At 38.4% G+C, this 19,609-nt stretch overlaps 1 protein-coding gene across 1 annotated transcript in view; it reads left to right on the top strand.

The window, feature by feature from the left end:
- The window catches only part of SPAG17 (sperm associated antigen 17), a 213,394-nt gene that overhangs the window by 102,636 nt on the left and 91,149 nt on the right, over window positions 1-19,609 (top strand). The window contains exons 11-17 of the mRNA XM_059377113.1: window positions 3,622-3,759; window positions 3,848-3,961; window positions 4,544-4,694; window positions 10,609-10,836; window positions 10,932-11,150; window positions 17,513-17,574; window positions 18,181-18,294. Of these exons, the coding sequence (XP_059233096.1) occupies window positions 3,622-3,759; window positions 3,848-3,961; window positions 4,544-4,694; window positions 10,609-10,836; window positions 10,932-11,150; window positions 17,513-17,574; window positions 18,181-18,294 (1,026 nt within the window). The remainder of the gene's footprint in view (window positions 1-3,621; window positions 3,760-3,847; window positions 3,962-4,543; window positions 4,695-10,608; window positions 10,837-10,931; window positions 11,151-17,512; window positions 17,575-18,180; window positions 18,295-19,609) is intronic.

Here is a 19,609-nt window from a genome sequence, read left to right as displayed (position 1 = left end):
GGGGGGGTCTATCTTCCCGTCGCTTTGGATTCACTTCTCCGCCGGTCCTACCTTTCAGAAAGCGGTTGTTTTTCTGTTTCCAGAATTGCTGTTCTTCTTCTCTTCGATCTGCCGATGGATTTTCAGGTGTTTGCAATCTTTAGATAAGCTATCTAGCTGATCTCCGGCTAGCTGAAGCAGTCTCAGCTTGCTACTTCTCCGCCATCTTGACTCCCTCCGTATCAGTCTTTTCAAAGAACTAGTATTATGCTTCATTGATCAACACTTTCTACTTTATGCTTAACTAATTTTCTCATTTATCTTTATTATTTCCTTCTTTCTGATTTCTCTGAGTTCATTTTGCATTTTATTTGAATTCAGAAGCTTACCTCATTTACTTTCAGGCTTTTTGCTTAAGGCTATACATTTCCTTTTGAGTATTTCTTTGGCTGCATCCTGATGCTTTCAGTTCTAAATCTTTTATTTTTATTTCTATTGTTTATTGTCAGTTCCTAGTTTTATTGTATTATGGTCAGTAAACATGGTCTTCATAAATTTATTGAACTTTCCATGGGACCTGAGGTATGTGGTCAATTCTCATGAGTTTTCTGGATGTGTTTGAGAAGAGTTGTTATAAACTAATTCATTTAATCCTTAGGACAACACTATGATGCAGAAACTATTTTTGTCCCCTCTTTTACAAATAAGGAAAATGAGGCATAAAAAGATTAAGTAACTTGTCCGAGTAGTGAGTGTCAGAAACTGCCTTAGAACCTAGTCAGTCTTAAGTGAAAAAGTATTTCGAAGGCATTGCTTTTTTGTCTTCTTTCTTCTAATGTTGCTGAGAAATCTCATGTCAATCTGGCACTTTTATCTTTGCAGATAATCTGTTTTTTTCTTTCTGGAAGCTATTAGAATTTTCTCTTTATAATTCATAACACAAGGCTATGTCCAGGTAGGGCTTTGTTTTATCATTGTCACTAGCAATCTAAAGGATTATAATCTGGTTTCCAATTACATTCTGAACAAAATCAAAATTCCTTACATTGGAGGACCCTAAAAATATGGGTCTGGGCTGATCTGTCAATCTATCATCTCATCTCCTGCCCCCCTCAATACACACACACACACACAAAATACACACTTACTACTCTTAATCTACACAGGCTTTCTGGGTTTTCCTCAACTACACTACTTAATTCCACTGTAGCTTTTTACTCCAACTTCTTTTCCTAGAAAAATTTTCACCCCCATGTCTGCCTGGAGGATACTCCTTTTCATTCAGTGCCCAATGGAAATGGTATTCCTTAGCCTTTCTCCCACCTGATCCAAAGGAAACCCTTGACAACCCAGAGTTTTCTTTACCATATCACTTGGTTTTATTTTCTTATCAACAACCACTCCTCTTTTTTTTTTTAAGATTTTATTTATTTATTTGACAGAGAGAAATCACAAGTAGTCAGAGAGGCAGGCAGAGAGAGAGAGGGAAGCAGGCTCCCTGCTGAGCAGAGAGCCCGATGCGGGACTCGATCCCAGGACCCTGAGATCATGACCTGAGCCGAAGGCAGCGGCTTAACCCACTGAGCCACCCAGGCGCCCAACAACCACTCCTCTTAAAATAATTTATTTGCTTTGTGTCTTACCTTCCCCTTCTCATTAGAATAGAAGCTCCATGCAAGTAGGGACTTAATCCTAAACTTTTCACTGCAGTATGCCCAGCACACCATAACCACATGTAACCCACCGCGGACACTGAAGCTGTATTTGCTGAATTAAACATAGCCTCAAACATTATTTTTTTTCTGTTGATTTATCCTTTTATTAGATGGATGGTGGAACTTCTGGTTTTTCCTCCTTGTCTTTTACATTTTCTATCAATTTTATCTTTGGGGGAATTCCAGCTTAACTCCCAATTAATCCATTCTTCTCTGGAGTCCAGTCTGCTAGTGAAGTTTTTTCTCAAAAATAGATTGTATTTATTTTATGAATTCTCCAATTTCTTTTTACAACTGCCTGTCATTGTCCTCATTGCATGAATATAACATATTCCTTATGTCTCTGAATTTTCAAATGTTTGTTTTAAAGTCCTGTTCAGACTCTATCATCACTTTTACCTTCACTATACATTTTTATGTCTGCTTTAGTTTTCTAACTGATTAGATAAGCACACTCACAGTTACCTTTAATTATCACATAAGGTTTTGAGGAGGCCAGTAGTTTTATTATATCAATAAATTCATAAAAGCTGAAAAGTCCTGTAGAGCTTGTGGTATCATTTTATCTTGGTCTTTACTATTTTATTCAACTCAATTCAAAGCAACAAATGCTTATTAATCACCTGCTGTATTACAACCATCAGCTGGTAACCTTATTGCCTGACCCATAGAAGGCAAATCTATAGTAGATCATGTTGATTGAAAAAATGCTTAATAATGGGAAGGAAAAAAATTAAAATTTAAGGGGAATGAGATAGGTTTTTTTTTCAAGACAGGCTATTAGAGTTTGACATTTCAGAGGTAGAACGGTTTTGAGCGGTCTTTTGTGATTGGAGTGGGTCCAAGAGATGACCGGAGATAGTGGAGATATGAGTGGCTCTTTTGAAAGTAAGGAGTTGACAAAGGGTAAAGTATGGGAGACTCTTTTGTTAGCCATCTATAGAAGTAGTTTTCAATAGCAGCTGATTTTTCCTCCCAGGAAACATCTGGCAATGTCTGGGTATATTTTAGCTTGACACAATTGGAGGGGAGATGCTGGTATGAAATGGTTTGAGGTCAGGGATACTGCTAAAGATTCTCCATTGCACAGAAAAGAACCCACAACATATAACTGTCTAATTCAAAATGTCTTAAGTTCTAAGGTTGAGAAACCCTGTAAAAGGATATGAAATCACAGAGAATGATTGCAGGACTTGAAGTGAAGAGAAAAGCTATAAATTAGGTGTCTACCTTGATTACATTTCAACTTCTTTTGTTTGCCAGGTAAAATTGAACAAGCCATGTAATCTTTCTAGACCTCTGTTTCCCCATATAAAGGAGACTTATTTCCCCTTACTGATCTCACCATCTATCACTCCCTTGAAGAAAGAATGAGGACTTGACCTGAACCCCACTCAGTAGCCTTGGACTTGCACCAGTCACTAACTTCAGTCACCCTAACTCTTCCCCTGTAAAATTAAGATAATATCTACACCATAATGTTGCTCTACTGCTTAAATGAGGTAATGTATTAAAAGATGCCTCATACAGTGCTTGGCATATGATAGGCACTTAATAAATACTTACTGAATCCAAAGGTATAAGTGGTTTCCAGTGCTTTAAGAGAAAGAGCAAATCAATAAGAAAAAAAAAAATTATCATATTGGTATTTTGATTTCTGTTATAATGAATTTTCCTGTTGACCATTTGTGTTTTGTGTTATCTATTCTAATGTACACATTAAAATTATATCTACTTTAATGGATGCATTGTAAACATATCCTTTTTTATTTTGATAATCACTGCCACTTTATGTAATCATTGGATGTTATTGGTAGAAACCGCCTTGTTTTTAGTAAGAGCAATGGAAATCCATGAGTATCAGTAAGTATTTATTTAGTATTTAGCTGACCACTAAACTGACTCTCTCACCTGCTTATTTGAACAGGTTGTGGCAACTGAAGAAGACCTTGTCCCGCCCAGTCTGGCGCAGCCTCCTCCAAGAGCAGATGGGCTGGACCACAGAATTGCAGCTCACATTGTGTCCATCCTGCCCTCTCTCTGTCTCACAGAGAGGGAGAAAAAGGTCAGATGGCATGAGATATCCAAAGAGCTTGCATGCTTTGAAAAAGTATGGATTCTCTTTTTAAGTCACTATATTTCAATTTGAATAGAATCTCCATGAAATATTCTTATCTGAAGAAGAAAATGAAAGCAAAGCAGTGCCCAAAGGTCCTCTCCTATTGGATTATCATGATGCACATGCCCACAAGAAGTATGCTCTAAAGGTAATAATAATTGGGCCACCCCAAGGAGAAGTGATCCAAGAAAGCCCATTTGTAATTATCCATTGAAGAAATTATGGTTAGATAGTTTTACCTTTGGCATTAAAAATAATATTCAAAATGGATCCCTGCTTTCAAAGTGAGACCTCAGGAAATAGAGGTGTATGCGGGAGCAAAGAAAACTTGTCTAATTATAGAGGTCCAGTTAACTGTTTGATTGTCAGTGCACCAAATTTGCATTAACATCTTATAGTTATTTGCTTTCTATATCCACCAATGTGAAAAACTAGTGGAGGCCAAAGAGGAATCTCAGAAGGGAGAGATGAATATATATGAAACTTTGGCAGTTTGTCATAGCTAATGAAGAATCTATCATTTCTGTGCACAGGGGACACCCCTGGCAAAGTGAGAACGAGCTTTTTTGACCTTCAGCAAAATACCAACAGTTTGTCTTCCCCAATTACCATTGATTTCCCCTGTTTCCAAATAATGAGAGTGAAGGTATCAGGTTTTGCCTTCTCCATATGCATTAGGCACTTGACAGCTTACTCTAATGTCTTCTGTCATGTTGCTCTTTTTCATCAGGGCCAAAAGAATTTTGACCCAGTTCAAATTGAGCAGGAGATGCAGTCCAAGTTGCCACTGTGGGAATTCCTTAAATTCCCTCTGCCCCCACCATGGAACAGCACTAAACGTCTAGCTACAATTCATGAGCTCATGCACTTCTGTACGAATGGTGAGTACATTTTTTGCCTTGGCTTAAACTCATTCATTTATGGTCACATGTGCTTCTTAAGATGACACCCCTATTTGTAAAAAGTATTTTGATTATTGAAAGAGCTTTCAGAAGCTGAGGTGGGTATTTTGATTCTCTCATCTTGAGTAACATCATTAGCAATATTATGACAACTATTATGCATAACAGCCTTCAATTTAATGCACTGAGTTTTCTTTTCCACTGTGTTTCCATGATGAGCATAATCTGCTTCTTCCTTTCTTCTCCCTGCTCCCCACCCCCACATCCCTTCCTTGACATCATTGCAGAAACCATGGTGATCCCTATCCCCGGTAAGAGCACAGAGTAAAGAGCCCCTGGCCATGTGGTGCCAAGGGTGTGTTGATTCAAGTTCACCTCTTCTCACAGAAGGGGTCATTTTCTGCTGTTTCTTTTTTTTTTAAGCAATTTTTTTTTAAAATTATGTTATGTTAGTCACCAAATAGTATGTCATTAGTTTTTGTTTGTCCTGGAAGCTTTTAATTTCTCCTATTTTCAATGATAGCCTAGCTGGATGTAGTATTCTTGGCTGTATACTTTTCTTGTTTAGTGCTCTGAATATATCATGCCAGTCCTTTCTATCCTGCCAGGTCTCTGTGGATAGGTCTGCTACCAATCTAATATTTCTACCACTGTAGGCTCCAGACCTCTTATCCCAAGCTGCTTTCAGGATTTTCTCTTTGTCTCTGATACTTGTAAGTTTTACTATTAGATGATGGGGTATGGACCTGTTTTATTGATTTTGAAGGGGGGTTCTCTGTGCCTCCTGGATTTTGATGCTTGTTCCCTTCACCAAATTAGGGAAATCCTCTGCTGTAATTTGGTCCAATATACCTTCTTCCCTTCCCTTTCTTCTTCTTCTGAGATCCCAATGATTCTAATATTGTTTCATCTTATGGTATCACTTATCTCTCAGATTCTCCCCTCATGGTCCAGTAGCTGTCTGTCTCTCTTTTTCTCAACTTCTTTATTCTTCATCACTTGGTCTTCTGTATCACTGATTCTCTCCTCTGCCTCATTTATTCTAGCAGGAACAGCCTCCATTTTTTATTGCACCTCATTAATAGCTTTTTAAATTTCAACTTGGTTAGATTTTAATTCTTTTAGTTCTCCAGAAAGGGATTCTCTAGTATCTTCTATGCTTTTTTCAAGCCCAGCTAGGATCTTGATAATCATCCTTCTGAGCTCTAGTTCTGACATCTTACTAATGTCCATATTGATTAGGTCCCTAGCCATTGGTATTGCCTCTTGTTCTTTTTTTTTTTTTTTTTTTTTAAGGTGAGTTTTTCTGCCTTGTAGTTTGTCCAGAGAAGAATAGATGAATGAGAGAACAAAATGCTAAAAGGGTTAACAACAACCCTGGGAAAATATACACTCACCAAATCAGAAGAGACCCGAAATGGGGGAGAGAAGTAAGGGGGGGGGGATATATATATATACACACACATGTACACACATATATAAAAATAAGGGTAAACATGATCAAGGGATGGAACATGACTGTAAAGATGAAAACTTAAAAAGATTCTTAAAAAGGAATTGATAAGATAAGCAGTTGGTTGAAAAAAGAAAAAAGAGACAATGTGATCAGGCTGGAGACTAGAACAAAGCCATATGCTAGATTTAGGGTATATTTTGGTCTGTTAGTAGAAACTATATCCCAAAATTTTAAAGAAAGGAAAACTTACATGTATACAGAAAATTAGTTTAAATACAATGAAGGGATAGACTATCACTATAACAATGAATATTTTAAAAGATTTTTTTAAAGGTATTGATAAGATAAAATAGTTAAATGACATTAAAATAGGAAAGGGGAAAAATTTAAAAAGAATAGAGTAAGAAAAAAATGAAATTTAAAAAAAATTAACTTTGAAAAACTAAAGAATCATGGGGGGAAAGCCACGAATTCTATATGCTGTGTTCCTGTAGCTCTGGAATTCCACTGTTCTCATTAATCGGTGAACTTGGTCTTGGCTGGTGGTTCTTGCTGATCTTCTGGGGAAGGCACCTGTTGCAGTGATTCTCAAATGTCTTTGCCTGAGGCAGAATTGCACCACTCTTGCCAGGGGCCAGGCTAAGTAATCTGCTTGGGTTCGCTCTCGGGGCTGTTGTTCCCTGAACGCTTTCCGTAGAGCTTTGGAGAATGGGAATGAAGATGGCAGCCTCCCAATCTCCAACCCAGAGGAGCCGAGAGCTCGGGGCTCCAATCCTCAGTGCACCCTCAGAGAAAAGCATTCAATCCCTCCTGGCTCCCTGGTCTCTGGCTGCGCTCTGAACTCACCCAGCTTGTGACAGAACGTTTCTATCTCTGGCGCATGGGCCGGATTGGAGTCTCCAAACTCAGCTGATTCCTTCAGCATGCTCCCATGCTACTCCTCCCCACGGAGGAAAGTGAGTCTTCCTGAATCTGCCGCTTGTGGGGTCCTTACCGAAAGAGCAGTAGCCCAGCTGTGCCTTGGATCACGGTTTAAGGTAACCGTGAGCTGAGAGCCCCCTCCTCAGCTCTGTCTCTGTAGCTGGCTTCCCTGCTCAGATACCTGGGAGCTCTGACACACTTAGGCACCCCCAGTGTTTCTGCAGGTCCTGAGACCACACTGTCCCTGCGAGGGCTCCATCTGCCACTTTGCCTCTGGAACAATGTCCCTCAGTGGAGCAGACTTCTAAAAGTTTCGATTTTGTGCTCTGCTGCTCTACCGCTTGCCAGAAGCCAGTCCCTCCCCGACGGCCTCTCTTTCCATATATAGCCTCGGATTCACTTTTCTGCATGCCCTACCTTCCAGAAAGTGGTCGCTTGTCTGTTCCTAGAATTGGTGTTCTTTTTCTCTTCAATCTCCAGTTGAGTTTGTAGGTGTTCAGAATGGTTTGATTACTATCTAACTGAATTCCTGGGACCGAATGAAATTCAGGTCTCCTACCCTCCACCATCTTGCTCCTACCCTCGTCATTAGCTTTTGACGTAGTGTTCCATGGGCCATTGTTTCCATATAACACCCAATGCTCCATGTAATACATGCCCTCCTTAATACCCATCACCTGGCTCACACACACCCCCGACCTCCTCCCCTCTAAAACCCAGTTTAATCCTGAAGGACTGAGGAAAGAGAGGTAATTTTGAGAATCTAAAATCAGCTTCTCATTGCAGAGTTCACTGGGATTTTAGAAACAGTCATTTCCTTCAAAAACTGTATTTTCAGAGGTACCTGGGTGGCTCAGTCAGTTAAGTGTCTGACTTAGGCTGAGATCATGATCTGGGGGTCCTGGGTTTGAACCCTGCATAGGTCTCTCTGCTCAGTGGGGAGTCTGCCCCTCCTCCTGCTTATGCTCTCTCTTTCTCCTTCTCTCTCAAATAAATAAAATCTTAAAAAAAAAAAAACTTTATTTCCACTTGAGGCAATCAGCAGATACATTCCTACTTATAAGAGGGAATATGAAATTATAGATATCTTTATTTGACAAGAAAGCATTTGCCCTAAGAAAGAGAAAAGCACCTCGTTTCATTTCTTACTCTAAGCAAATCATGAAATACTTTATTCATGATTTCCTCTTTGATATTTAAGAAGGCAAAATGGTAAAGAAACAACAAAATCTTTTGAATACATACCATTACCTCATGGAAAAGCAGGGTGGAGCCTACCTACCTGGGTGTGTGGAGAACTTTGTTTACATAACCACCCGGTTCTGGTGTTCCTGAGAATGTCTGTCCCTTGCCTATATCCTGCCGCACTCCGCCTCTCCTTCTGTCTGTGGTATGACTCCACGCTCTCTCCAACTTGTCCTAAACACAGCAACAGGATTCTTGTCTCTGTTGCTACTGCTGCCACGTCACACATATCCTGCTTATGTGTTCCCTCCAAAACCCTTGCTCCTCCTCTTCTCTCCTCTTCTCACCTATCAACACTTCAAACCTAACAGATCCAAAACCAAGCTCTTGACTTCCCAAAATTTGTCCCTTCACAGTCAGTCCTTCTTATTTCAGTAAATGGCAGCCATTCTCTTCCCAAACCTTGGAGTCATCCCTGATTCATTTTTGTTTCTTTTGCTCCATAACCAGTCCCCCCACATCCCTCACTGCCATGGCATCCCAGGCCACCATCACCTCTCACTTGGACCATTTCAGTAGCTTTCCAGTTGGTTAACAGACTTTCACCTTTTCACCCAGTTTTTTCTTCATGCAATTACTGGAATCATCCTTTCAAAATGTTAGTACACAATATACCCTCTTAATACAGAATTCTCTAATGGACACCCATGTCACTCAAAGAATAATCTAAACTGTTCTACCACCCACTTTTTGAGCTCATCACCTGTCAAGCACTCATCATTCCACTCCACTGGATCTACATTGGCCGTGCTGTGATTCCTTGAACCTGTTGGTCAGTCCCTTGCCTCAGGACCTTTGCACTTGCTATTTCACCTACCTCCATCCCTTTTCTTCCAGATATTCACAAGACTTGCCCTCCAACTTCCTTCACATTTTTGCTTAATTGTTCAGAGGGTTTTTCTCTGACTACCTTATATAAAAAAGAAGCCCCTCCCTAACCACTACCACTTTTTACCCCCTCATCTGGCTTTATCCTTCTTATCATCTCTGATATGGCATACACTTATCTGTTTGCCCTCTTTCCAGCCACCAGAATGGATACTCTAGAAGATCCAGGGTTCACTGCTAACTCCACTGCTGTGGTCCCAGCTTTTACTATAATCCTTAACAATTAATACGTGCTCAAAAGATGTTTGCAAAATGAATGACTGAGCAAACTTTCCTTAATTCTTAATTCTTAATTCTGTAACTTTTACCTTTTCCCTATCTCCCTTCTGTATTTCCTCATGTATTTTTTCCTCAAAAGAACCCTCCCTATGTCCTCATTTCTCCTGGAGAAAAAGTGGACGTTACCCCCAGAATCATTGATCTGCCACAATCATTTTACTTTTCCTCACGGAATCCTGTGATTATTTTTAATACCTACCTCCCACCCCTCTACCTTGAACTTCTAAAACACAAGAAGCAAATCCTTTCTTTGAATTTCAGAGACCTATGACAAAGCCTGATATATAGAAAACAAAAACAAGTGAGCAAGCCGGGGCGGGGGAGAGTATGAGTGAAAGGACAAAAAATGCTGTAAGAGAATAAATGCACAAATGAATAGGGCCAGTTGAAAGCTGATAACCTTTGAAGAGCAATTATGGAAAGTACTACACCAGTTCAAGTGGGAGAAAAGAGGCCTTTTCTGAACCCTAAGGAACAATAGAACCTACTGAATATAGCAGTGCATATCAGACACAAGTAATTTATTTTTTTACTTCAAATTAAACAGCAGTAAAGGTGCTTTTGCTTAGAAATGATCAGTTTTTTTTTTATTTTATTTATTTATCTGACAGACAGAGATCACAAGTAGGCAGAGAGGCAGAGAGAGAGGAGGAAGCAGGCTCCCTGCTGAGCAGAGAGCCCGATGTGGGGCTCGATCCCAGGACCCTGAGATCATGACCTGAGCTGAAGGCAGAGGCTTTAACCCACCGAGCCACCCAGGCGCCCCAGAAATGATCAGTTTTAAACATATTCAACAAATATGGTACCCTGAAGAGTCCATGTGAATTAATATTAACACACCTAATATTGATTAAGCTGTGAAGCAATTTGTGAGCATTTTCTTGATAGATTATATCTTGATTGATTGTGCAGCTTTCTTATTATTAGGTACTATCCATATTTGTTGCAAAATTGCAGAGCCTATGTTTAAAGTCAGGTCAACACCCAGCATGACATGACTCCCTTGTGATTGCAGTGGACAGACCCCCTGAGGGCCCCTCTGTCAGCCCTGTACCATGTGGTAATAAGAGCATTCCTAGCAGCATAGTTCCTGCTTTCTTACAGAAGCCTTGAGCTGGACTGAAGTAGAACGAGCCTTCAAAGTGTTTACTTTTGAGAGCCTGAAACTCTCTGAGGTTAATGAAGAAGGAAAGCTAATGCCTTCTGAGATGATGTATGGGACAGCTTCTGAGATGTTCAATATACCATGGGACAACCCTGCGAGATTTGCTAAACAGATCAGGCAGCAATACATCATGAAAATGAATGCGCAAGAGGCCGAACACCAAACAGGTACACTACATGGAGGGAATCAAAGGAATTCTTATGTTTTATGACTGTCAGTTTTTCTAGCATTGTATCTAACAGATTCTCTTTAAACTGGCTAGATACTGAAACTAAAGACAGAATTTTATTTGTGGATCAGAATTGGTCAACATCTGTGCAAGAGGATGAGATCACTAAAGAACCTTCAGATGCTCCTCAGTCTGATTCTAATAACATGAAGCATTCTGACCCAAACAGTAAGGAACCCATAGACCCTGATAATATACAGCTGTCAGAGAAGGAGATCAGCCTGAAGGCTCAGGTCCAGTCTGGGCCTTCAGGTGAGTAAACGTGTGTGTGTGTTGTGTGAGTGTGTGTGCACAATGATAAGATGCATTAACCCCCCAAATGATTCAGGAAACATTATCTAAATTTAAATGCCTCCCTATTTCAACTGAAATACTGTTTAATATCTAAGTTAAAATTAAACTTTGCTACTGAGTGTTATTTAGTTCTTCTTATTTTAACCCTTGTTTTTAAAACTATCCTAAGGCCTGTTAGTCTGCTTTAACCCTAGTAAATATAGTAAGGTGAACATAAATAAAACTTTTTCATCAATATTTCATAGGGTTATTATGCTTATATGAAAAAAAATTAGAAATGAATACACTTTTTAAAAGAAAGCAAAAAATAAATTAGCTAAACATAGACCTCAAGTTGTTAGATAAAGATGAGCAAAATAAATCCAAATAAAGTAAAGGGGAAAAAAAATAAGAGTAAATTATTGACAGAAAAAAATATAGATGTGTGGGTGCCTAGGTGGCTCAGTTGGTTAAGCATTTGCAATTAGTGAACTGACCACACAGAGCTTGATACAAAATAAATGCTCAATGAAGAACAAGGATTCTCTTTCTCTCTTCTTTATAGCTCAGGTAATCACTCTTACTCTAGAATATATCATCATAAATATTGTTATATTAGGAGGTATAGAAGTATAGGAGACTTTTAGGCTAAATTTATTGAGCTATCTTATGCACAACTGTCAGATTAATCACCTAAAATCCAGCGTTCCTTTCCTGCTTACAACCTTCAGTGGCTCCTACTAACAGAACCGTCTCTTTGGCCTGCTATGCATGCTTCTCCAGTAGGACCAAAATACTTTTCCAAAATCCTTCCGCTTTCCCTTTTGCTCACTCATCCCATGCTCTAGCCAAACAGAATTAGGCTCTATTTCCTCTACACGGTCTGCTATTTTCATTCTCTGTGGCTTTTCTCCACAATACCCTCCACCTAGAATTCTCTCTCTTTCTCTCTCTCTCTCTTTTTTTTTTTTTTTGGTAGAGTTCTCTTTTTTATTACAATTAGATTTCAGTAGTACTTCCATGAAGCTTTGTTAGATGTGTCCATCTCAAAATGGATCCCTTAGCATTCCCATGGTCATAATTAATCTGTGCTTCCTTTAGGGCATTAGTTAGGATTTCCTACTACTTATTATAATTATTCATATGCCTATATTAAGTTTCCATAATATTATAGCTTCTTAGAGGTCACAGGTATGCATATCTTAAAACTATTAATGGTATGCTAGACCACAAAAGTCTCAGCAAATTTTTACAGGATCAAAGTACAAAGTACATTCTCTATACAAAGATCAGAATACATTCTCATACACAGTGAAATTATGGTAGACATTATTTATGAAAAATAATGAGAAAATACTCAAATATTCAGAGAGAAAAGTCACAATAGAAATTAAGAAATATTTCAAGCTGAATGGTAATGAAAATACTGAATATCAAAATTTCTTTTTTTTTTTTTAAAGATTTTATTTATTTGTCAGAGAGAGAGAGGGAGAGAGCGAGCACAGGCAGATGGAATGGCAGCAGAGGCAGAGGGAGAAGCAGGCTTCCTGCTGAGCAAGGAGCCCGATGTGGGACTCGATCCCAGGACGCCAGGATCATGACCTGAGCCGAAGGCAGCTGCTAAACCAACTGAGCCACCCAGGCGTCCCTGAATATCAAAATTTCTATAATGTAACTAAAGCAAAGAATACTCAGAAAGAAGCTCACAGCTTTAAATGAATACACTTTTTAAAAGAAAGCAAAAAATAAATTAGCTAAACATAGACCTCAAGTTGTTAGATAAAGATGAGCAGAATAAATCCAAATAAAGTAAAAGGGAAAAAAATAATAGTAAATTATTGACAGAAAAAAATATAGATGTGTGGGTGCCTAGGTGGCTCAGTTGGTTAAGCATCAGCCTTTGACTCAGGTCATGATCCCAGGGTCCTGGGATCCAGTCCCACATCAGACTCCTTGCTCAGTGGGAAGCCTGCTTCTCTGCCCCTCTGCTGGCTCCTTCTCTCTTTCTCACTCTCTCAAATAAATAAATAAATAAAATCTAAAGACAAAAAAGAAAGTAAATGTAGATGTAATAAGGAAGAGCAAATACTACAAAATTTTGGTTCTTTGAAAAGACTTTGAAAATTTGATAATTTTTTTTTTTTAAATAAAAGGCAGACCACAAAAAATGGAAGCATAAATAACCATATTAGGAATAATACCGTATCAGGAATAAAAATCATTAGGAATAAAGAAATAGACTTCCCTCTGATCCTACAGAAATGTAAAAAATAGTAGGAGGATATAAGCAACTTTATTTCACTAAATCTTAAAATAAAATGACCAAATTAGTAGAAAAGTATATCTTACCAATAGTGACTCAAGAAGAAATAGAAACATGGATAGTGTAATCATTTAATTAAATTAAATCAATAATTAAAGAGCCTCCTGAATAGGACATACCAAACCCAAATGATCTTATTTACTAGGGATTTCAAACACTCAAAAAAAGAGAAATAATTCTAATCTTAAAAATTATTTCCAGAAGTTAAAAAATGGATATCCTCCCCTACTCATTTTACAAAGCTGGCAAAAACCTTATAATAACACTGTCAGGGATAGTACAACAAAAGAAAATTATAAATCAAACTCACTCATGAACATAGATGCAAAAATCCTGAAAAAAACACAAATAAACTGATGTAGCAATGTACAGAATGGTAATAATACATCACAAGCTGTTTTTATAACAGGAATAGAGGAAAAACATACAGTATAAAAATCAATATAATCTATCAATTGACACAGAGAAAAATAATATCATCATCTTAATCGATACAGAAAAAGCACTTGAAACTCTTTAGTAATTTATGAAGGAAATCTTAAAGCTAGCAAGAGAAGGAAAATTTCTCTACCTTATAAAGTTTATTCTTAAATTACTACAACTAACATTTTGTATCACGGTGAAAAGTTGGAAGATTTCCCTTGACACCAGGAAGATATCTACTATAAACACTTGTGTTCAATACTACGTTGGAGATGCTAGCCAACTCAGTAAGGCAAGAAAAAGAGATAAAAGTGTAAGTTTTGAAAAGGAAGAAACAAAATGTTACTATTTGTAAATATCATATATGTAGAAAAACCAAAATAATCCACACAAAGATGGATTAATATGAGAGTTTAACAAGGAAGTCATGGTTAAGAAAGGACACACATAAGATGTCTGCGGTGCTGGGTCCTTTCTCATATTCCATTATACTAAGCATTTGTAGTCTATGTACTTCTCTGTATATGTTAAAATTTATAATTTTTAAAAGCATTAAATAAGAGTAAGTGGTCTGTGGCACAAGAGAAGGGGTATTCAGTCAGTATTGCCTGAATGGTCATCTTGCCATTTCATTAGTTCAAGTGATGGTGAAAGAGAAAGTCATCGATGGAGCGGAATTAGGGAAAATCTGCTTACTTATTAATAGAGCGGATAGGTGAGGGTGAGGGAGTCAGAGGAGAGGAGGAGGAAATATTTATTTAATATTGCCCTGCTATATTCCAGGTACTCTGCTAAGAAATTTTACATATATTAACTAGTGTTTAATATAAACCTCAAGTCTGTAAGATGCTATTATCCTAATTCTAAAGATGAAGAGTCAAAGACTCAGAGGGGTTAAGCAATTTGTTCAACTACAGAGGAATGGGAAGTCAGGATTCCAACAGAAAGCTAACTCCAAACCAATGCTTCCCCCACTGTGTCTTGTGGCTTCCTCAGTTCCAGAAATTCCTTGTCTAGTGGTTTAGCCACACTCATAGTCTCTTCTTCATACTGATACTTAACCTGGTTTTGTTACCAAAAGGGTCGATTCCCTATTTCTCTAAGTCCCTTCTCTATTAGCCAAGCTCACAAAAATAATTAAGCCAAATAAGTCAGCCTGGGATATCATGCCTTTGGGCATCCTGTGGGAATGTAAATACATGACAAAGAAATCACCTTGTATTCATGTGGATCCAGAATAAGCCAGGAGGGAAAGAAAGCCTGTGGTTTTTTTCCCTGTATTTTGTTTTTTCTTTAGAGCAACTGATGTGCAGATTTCCTCAGGCAACTTTTGCCACCTGGTGGTGAAACCATGTAAACTGGCATTCCAGATCCTGGTGGAAAACAGATGATTAGAGCAACTCTGAATTGTCAGGGCTAAAAATGGAGAGTGTATCCTAGAGGCTGAGCAATCCTGAGAGCTGAGCCCCCATGACCTATAAGGGATCCTATATGGTGTATGTTGATCCACATCAAGTAACTCTTGCAGCCGAGAGGAGGGGGGCAGGAGAGGCTGTTAGGTCTCAGGGAATTTGTTGCTATTGATCTTGCATTTCCCCCTAACTCTGAGTCATATTTCTAAAGCAGCCACTTGAAATCCTTTTAAACAAAGCAGAAATTGTTCATGTATTTCCTGCACAACCATCTTAGCATCAAATACATATAAAAACCTGTTCCTGGATGTGAAGGACTGAATATTTGTGCTTTTCTTAACCAAACACGGGATTTCCATCTGAGACTGTTTTTGAACTTGACAGGGCCTATTGGATATTTATGAAAAACCTGAGAGTTGATAACCATGAGGCTCAAGGTTTAGATGTGCCCTTTATGCTTGTTGGGTGTTTTTTTAATAAAGTAACTGCTTTGCAGAGGGATCTTGTTATCTCTAAAGTAAAACAGATTAGGAAAGCTGTTTTTCAAAGGGATGAGAAAGCATCCATTTCCAGATGTGTCAAAAACTACTGAATCACACTGTCAAAGGATTATGCAGTTGAAGGCAGAATCAGAAAGAAAGAAAAAATGATTTTTATTCTACTATTAAATGAAGAGTTCACATTAGTTTTAGAATGTACTTTCCTGTGACAAAATAACCGATGTACAATTTTTAGAACATATTTTCTGAACTGGAGACTTTTCCTGCTGGATCCTTAGACGCTGGAGGGAATATCAAATCTCCCGGAAATCTGGCAGACCACAGAATAGAATAATTTTTATTCCACAGATTTCATATCAGTTGCTTCAAGGACACATGGGACATCATGGTCTATTTAGAGTTATAGTTGGCCTGAGTTTTCTCTTGAGTAGAGGTATTTATATAAATACAAAACTGAATTGACTTTATAGTTTTCCTCTAAATCAAAATGGAACATTCATGCCGTCACCTTCACCAGCCCAAGGCAAGATACAACTAGTAGCAAAAATATAAGTAGCTATGCTCCAAAAAGAAAGAAAAAAACCTTGGCCTATCCTTGGTAGACACAATTAACTACACTCTCCAGAAGTGCAGATATGGTTCTCTTTGCCACAAAATGAAGTTGAATCTTATGCCTCCCCTAAAACAAGCTTTTGTTGTGAGTTTCTTCCACAGTTCTGCTCGCTCGCTCTCTCTCTGGCTTTACATAGATTTCCAGGTTTATTATGTGATGTAGAATTTCCTCATTCAATCAAAACAAAATGCACTGAATCCCTCCCACGTGCTGGGTGCTCAGGGTAGAGTTAGGGAAAATAAGGTCAAGCTCTTATTCTCCAGGAATTCACATTGAGATGGAGAGATAGACATAAGCAAATAAACATCATAAGACACTAGTAAATGCTATGATCAAAAATAAAACAGGGCAAAAGGTGGAAAGACCCTTAAGGAGGTGACATTTGAGCAATGATATGATGAAGTGTTTGAAGCAGGTGATTATCTAAGAGCAAAGCATGTCAGAAAGAAAGGCAAATGTAAAAACTTTCAGACACGGCAAGCAAGCTGGTGAGTCTAGAGGACATGAACAAAGGAGAGTGGAAGGGATGTCACTGGAGAGTGAAGGTGGAACCGTTTTTTATGTCTGGCTCTGTAGGGATCAATTTGCTATAGTTCTAAGGATGATAAAAGACCAGGTTGGTTCAGTTATTCAGTAGTATCACAAATATGTTGCCACAAGATACATCGCCCATGCCATTTTTTTGGTCAAACTTGGTATATGCTATACAGTGTATCCATTTTTATATGAAAGTTTCAGAATCACAAGAGCTATAGCTTAATCCGTGAGTATTTGCAACTCATAAAGGTAAGGGTATATTTTTAGAAGTGAGGGAGATACTATGATATGATTTAGGAATGCTTCATATAGGAAGCTGGGTTCTTTTCAAAGGGTTTAGTACAACTTTTCTAGGTAGACACTGATTTAGAATTATTAACATAAACACCTTTTGGGAGGCATGAAACATGCCTTTCAGGAATTACCTTTTCAGCACAGAAACATAGATCATAAGGGCAGCAAAAAGGCACAGCACTGACAAAGGCAAGAACAAAGCCCAAACACAACTGGATGTTGGTGTCTTTGATTTACAGAACAGACCACGAACAATGAGATCAAAGATGAAAGAGTCACAAAGGCTGAGCCTCTTGAAAAGGTAAGGAATTGTTTTCCTAGAAGTGTAGATACAAGTAAGATGATCTGAAAAAACAGTGACCCAGAGTGAGAGAGACGGGCGCGCACGCACGCGCGCGCGCGCGCACACACACACACACACACACACACGCAAAGGAGAGGCTCAGCAGGGAATGGGGGATTGCTCTGACATCCCCAGACCAGCTCCAACCGGAGATAAAGGAGTTAATTTCACTAGCGGCTTAAGCAAAACTTCCAAGCTCCATGCTCCTCTCTAGACAGTGTGGCTTGGCAACTTCACAAACACCTGCTGACCATACAGCCATGTAGAACTAATGCTGTCTTGAAGTGAGTTCAGAAAACCTGCCTATAATTGCTAACAGGACTCAGAAGAGTATAACCTAACAATAAAAATATTTAGATTATGTTGCCCATAAAAAAAAAAAAAAAAACTCAAAGGCATACTCTTTCTGGCAGCAGTTCTCCTAAAATGTTGCCATATGGATTTATACATATGCAGATTTCCCCAATTAGATGGAGTGCATGCTGGTTAGTTGATGGAGTCCAAAAGGGCTTCATTTGGACTTGCACAAATTAAAGCTGAAATTGCACTCCTATGATTTTTTAGAAACCCAAGAAGATGACTGTGGAAGCCGAGTTAGAGGACATAAAGAAAACGCAACAACGCAGTCTAATGGACTGGAGTTTCACTGAACATTTTAAACCGAAAGTTCTGCTTCAGGTATTAATGGACCGTGAGTCTCTAGGAGACACTTGGACAGGTCTGGGGAGTCATGGTATGATTTAGAACAGTTCACTTCTAGGTCACTCTCTCAGATCTCCTTCAGATCAATATTCCCATTTACTTCAGCTATAAAAGGAATTTATTCCCAAATTGAGCTATGCATGCCCAGGGAATCTCCAAAATCGTTTAAAATATATTTTCCAAAGGGATGTTTTTATAAACAAAAAAGTGTACATGACTGCTGCACATATTTTCCAAGAACAAAAGTCAGATATTATGGGACAACCTTATATTTTTCCTATATCAGCTATCCATTCTATTAAGTTTTCACCATGTTTCAAAGTATTTTTTTTTAAAGATTTATTTATTCCTTTGAGAGAGAGAGCATGGGGAAGGGTATAGGTAAAGGGAGAAAAAGAATCTCAACCAGACTCCCCTCTGAGTATAGAGCCTGAGGACCCTGAGATCAGGACCTGAGCCAAAACCAAGAGTTGGTTGCCTAACTGACTGAGCCACCCAGGTGCGCCTCCAAGTATTGACTTGATACAGTTGACAGGTCAATGAGACCAGCAATAGCTAGCATTTATTGAGCACTTACCATATACTAGCAATGGCTTGTATATATTATTTGCTCATGTAATCCTTGCAATAATCCTATAAAATAGAAACTATGTAAATAGTAAGAAATTGAGACAACTTGACCAATAGTAACTTTTGTCCAAGGTCACATGTCTGGTGAGTGAGTGAAGCAGGATATGAACCCAAGAAATCTGGCCCCAGAACTTGTGCTCTTAACCACTCTGCAAAATAACAAGGAATCCTACATTTTCTGTTTACATGTTTCATGCAGAAACCCATACTAATTTTTGTTTCATCTTTTAAATTTTAATCTTATCAATATCAAAGTTTTATATCCACATATTTTTAAAACCAAAAAGTTCTATATAGAGTTTTAGGAAAAGTAGCAGCTCTCTCCCACCCCTTTGCCTAAATTGCCAGAGGTAAAAACTTTAAAATATTTATTTACCTATTTCTGGTGTTACTTAACTCAATTATCTCTAAAAACAAGTGTATTTTGTTTAGTTTTTGTTTCCATTGGGCATCATCACCAATTGATTCCCTCCTGAGAAAACAGCTCTGCAAACCATGCAGCGTGTGCATGCATACATGCATGCAAATATACACACACACAAGTACACAATCACTCATACACTCCTACGTGCACACTAACATTTTTTGCCATCTGCTAACATTGTTAACCATATCATCATTTTTTGTTATATCAATATTCAGTATTTACTTTCATTTGTAT

This window comes from Mustela nigripes, chromosome 14 (genome assembly GCF_022355385.1).
Source record: "Mustela nigripes isolate SB6536 chromosome 14, MUSNIG.SB6536, whole genome shotgun sequence".
NCBI classification, from domain to species: domain Eukaryota; kingdom Metazoa; phylum Chordata; class Mammalia; order Carnivora; family Mustelidae; genus Mustela; species Mustela nigripes.
The sequence above is the reverse complement of the archived record's forward strand: the minus strand, read 5'-3'. Positions and strand labels throughout refer to the sequence as shown.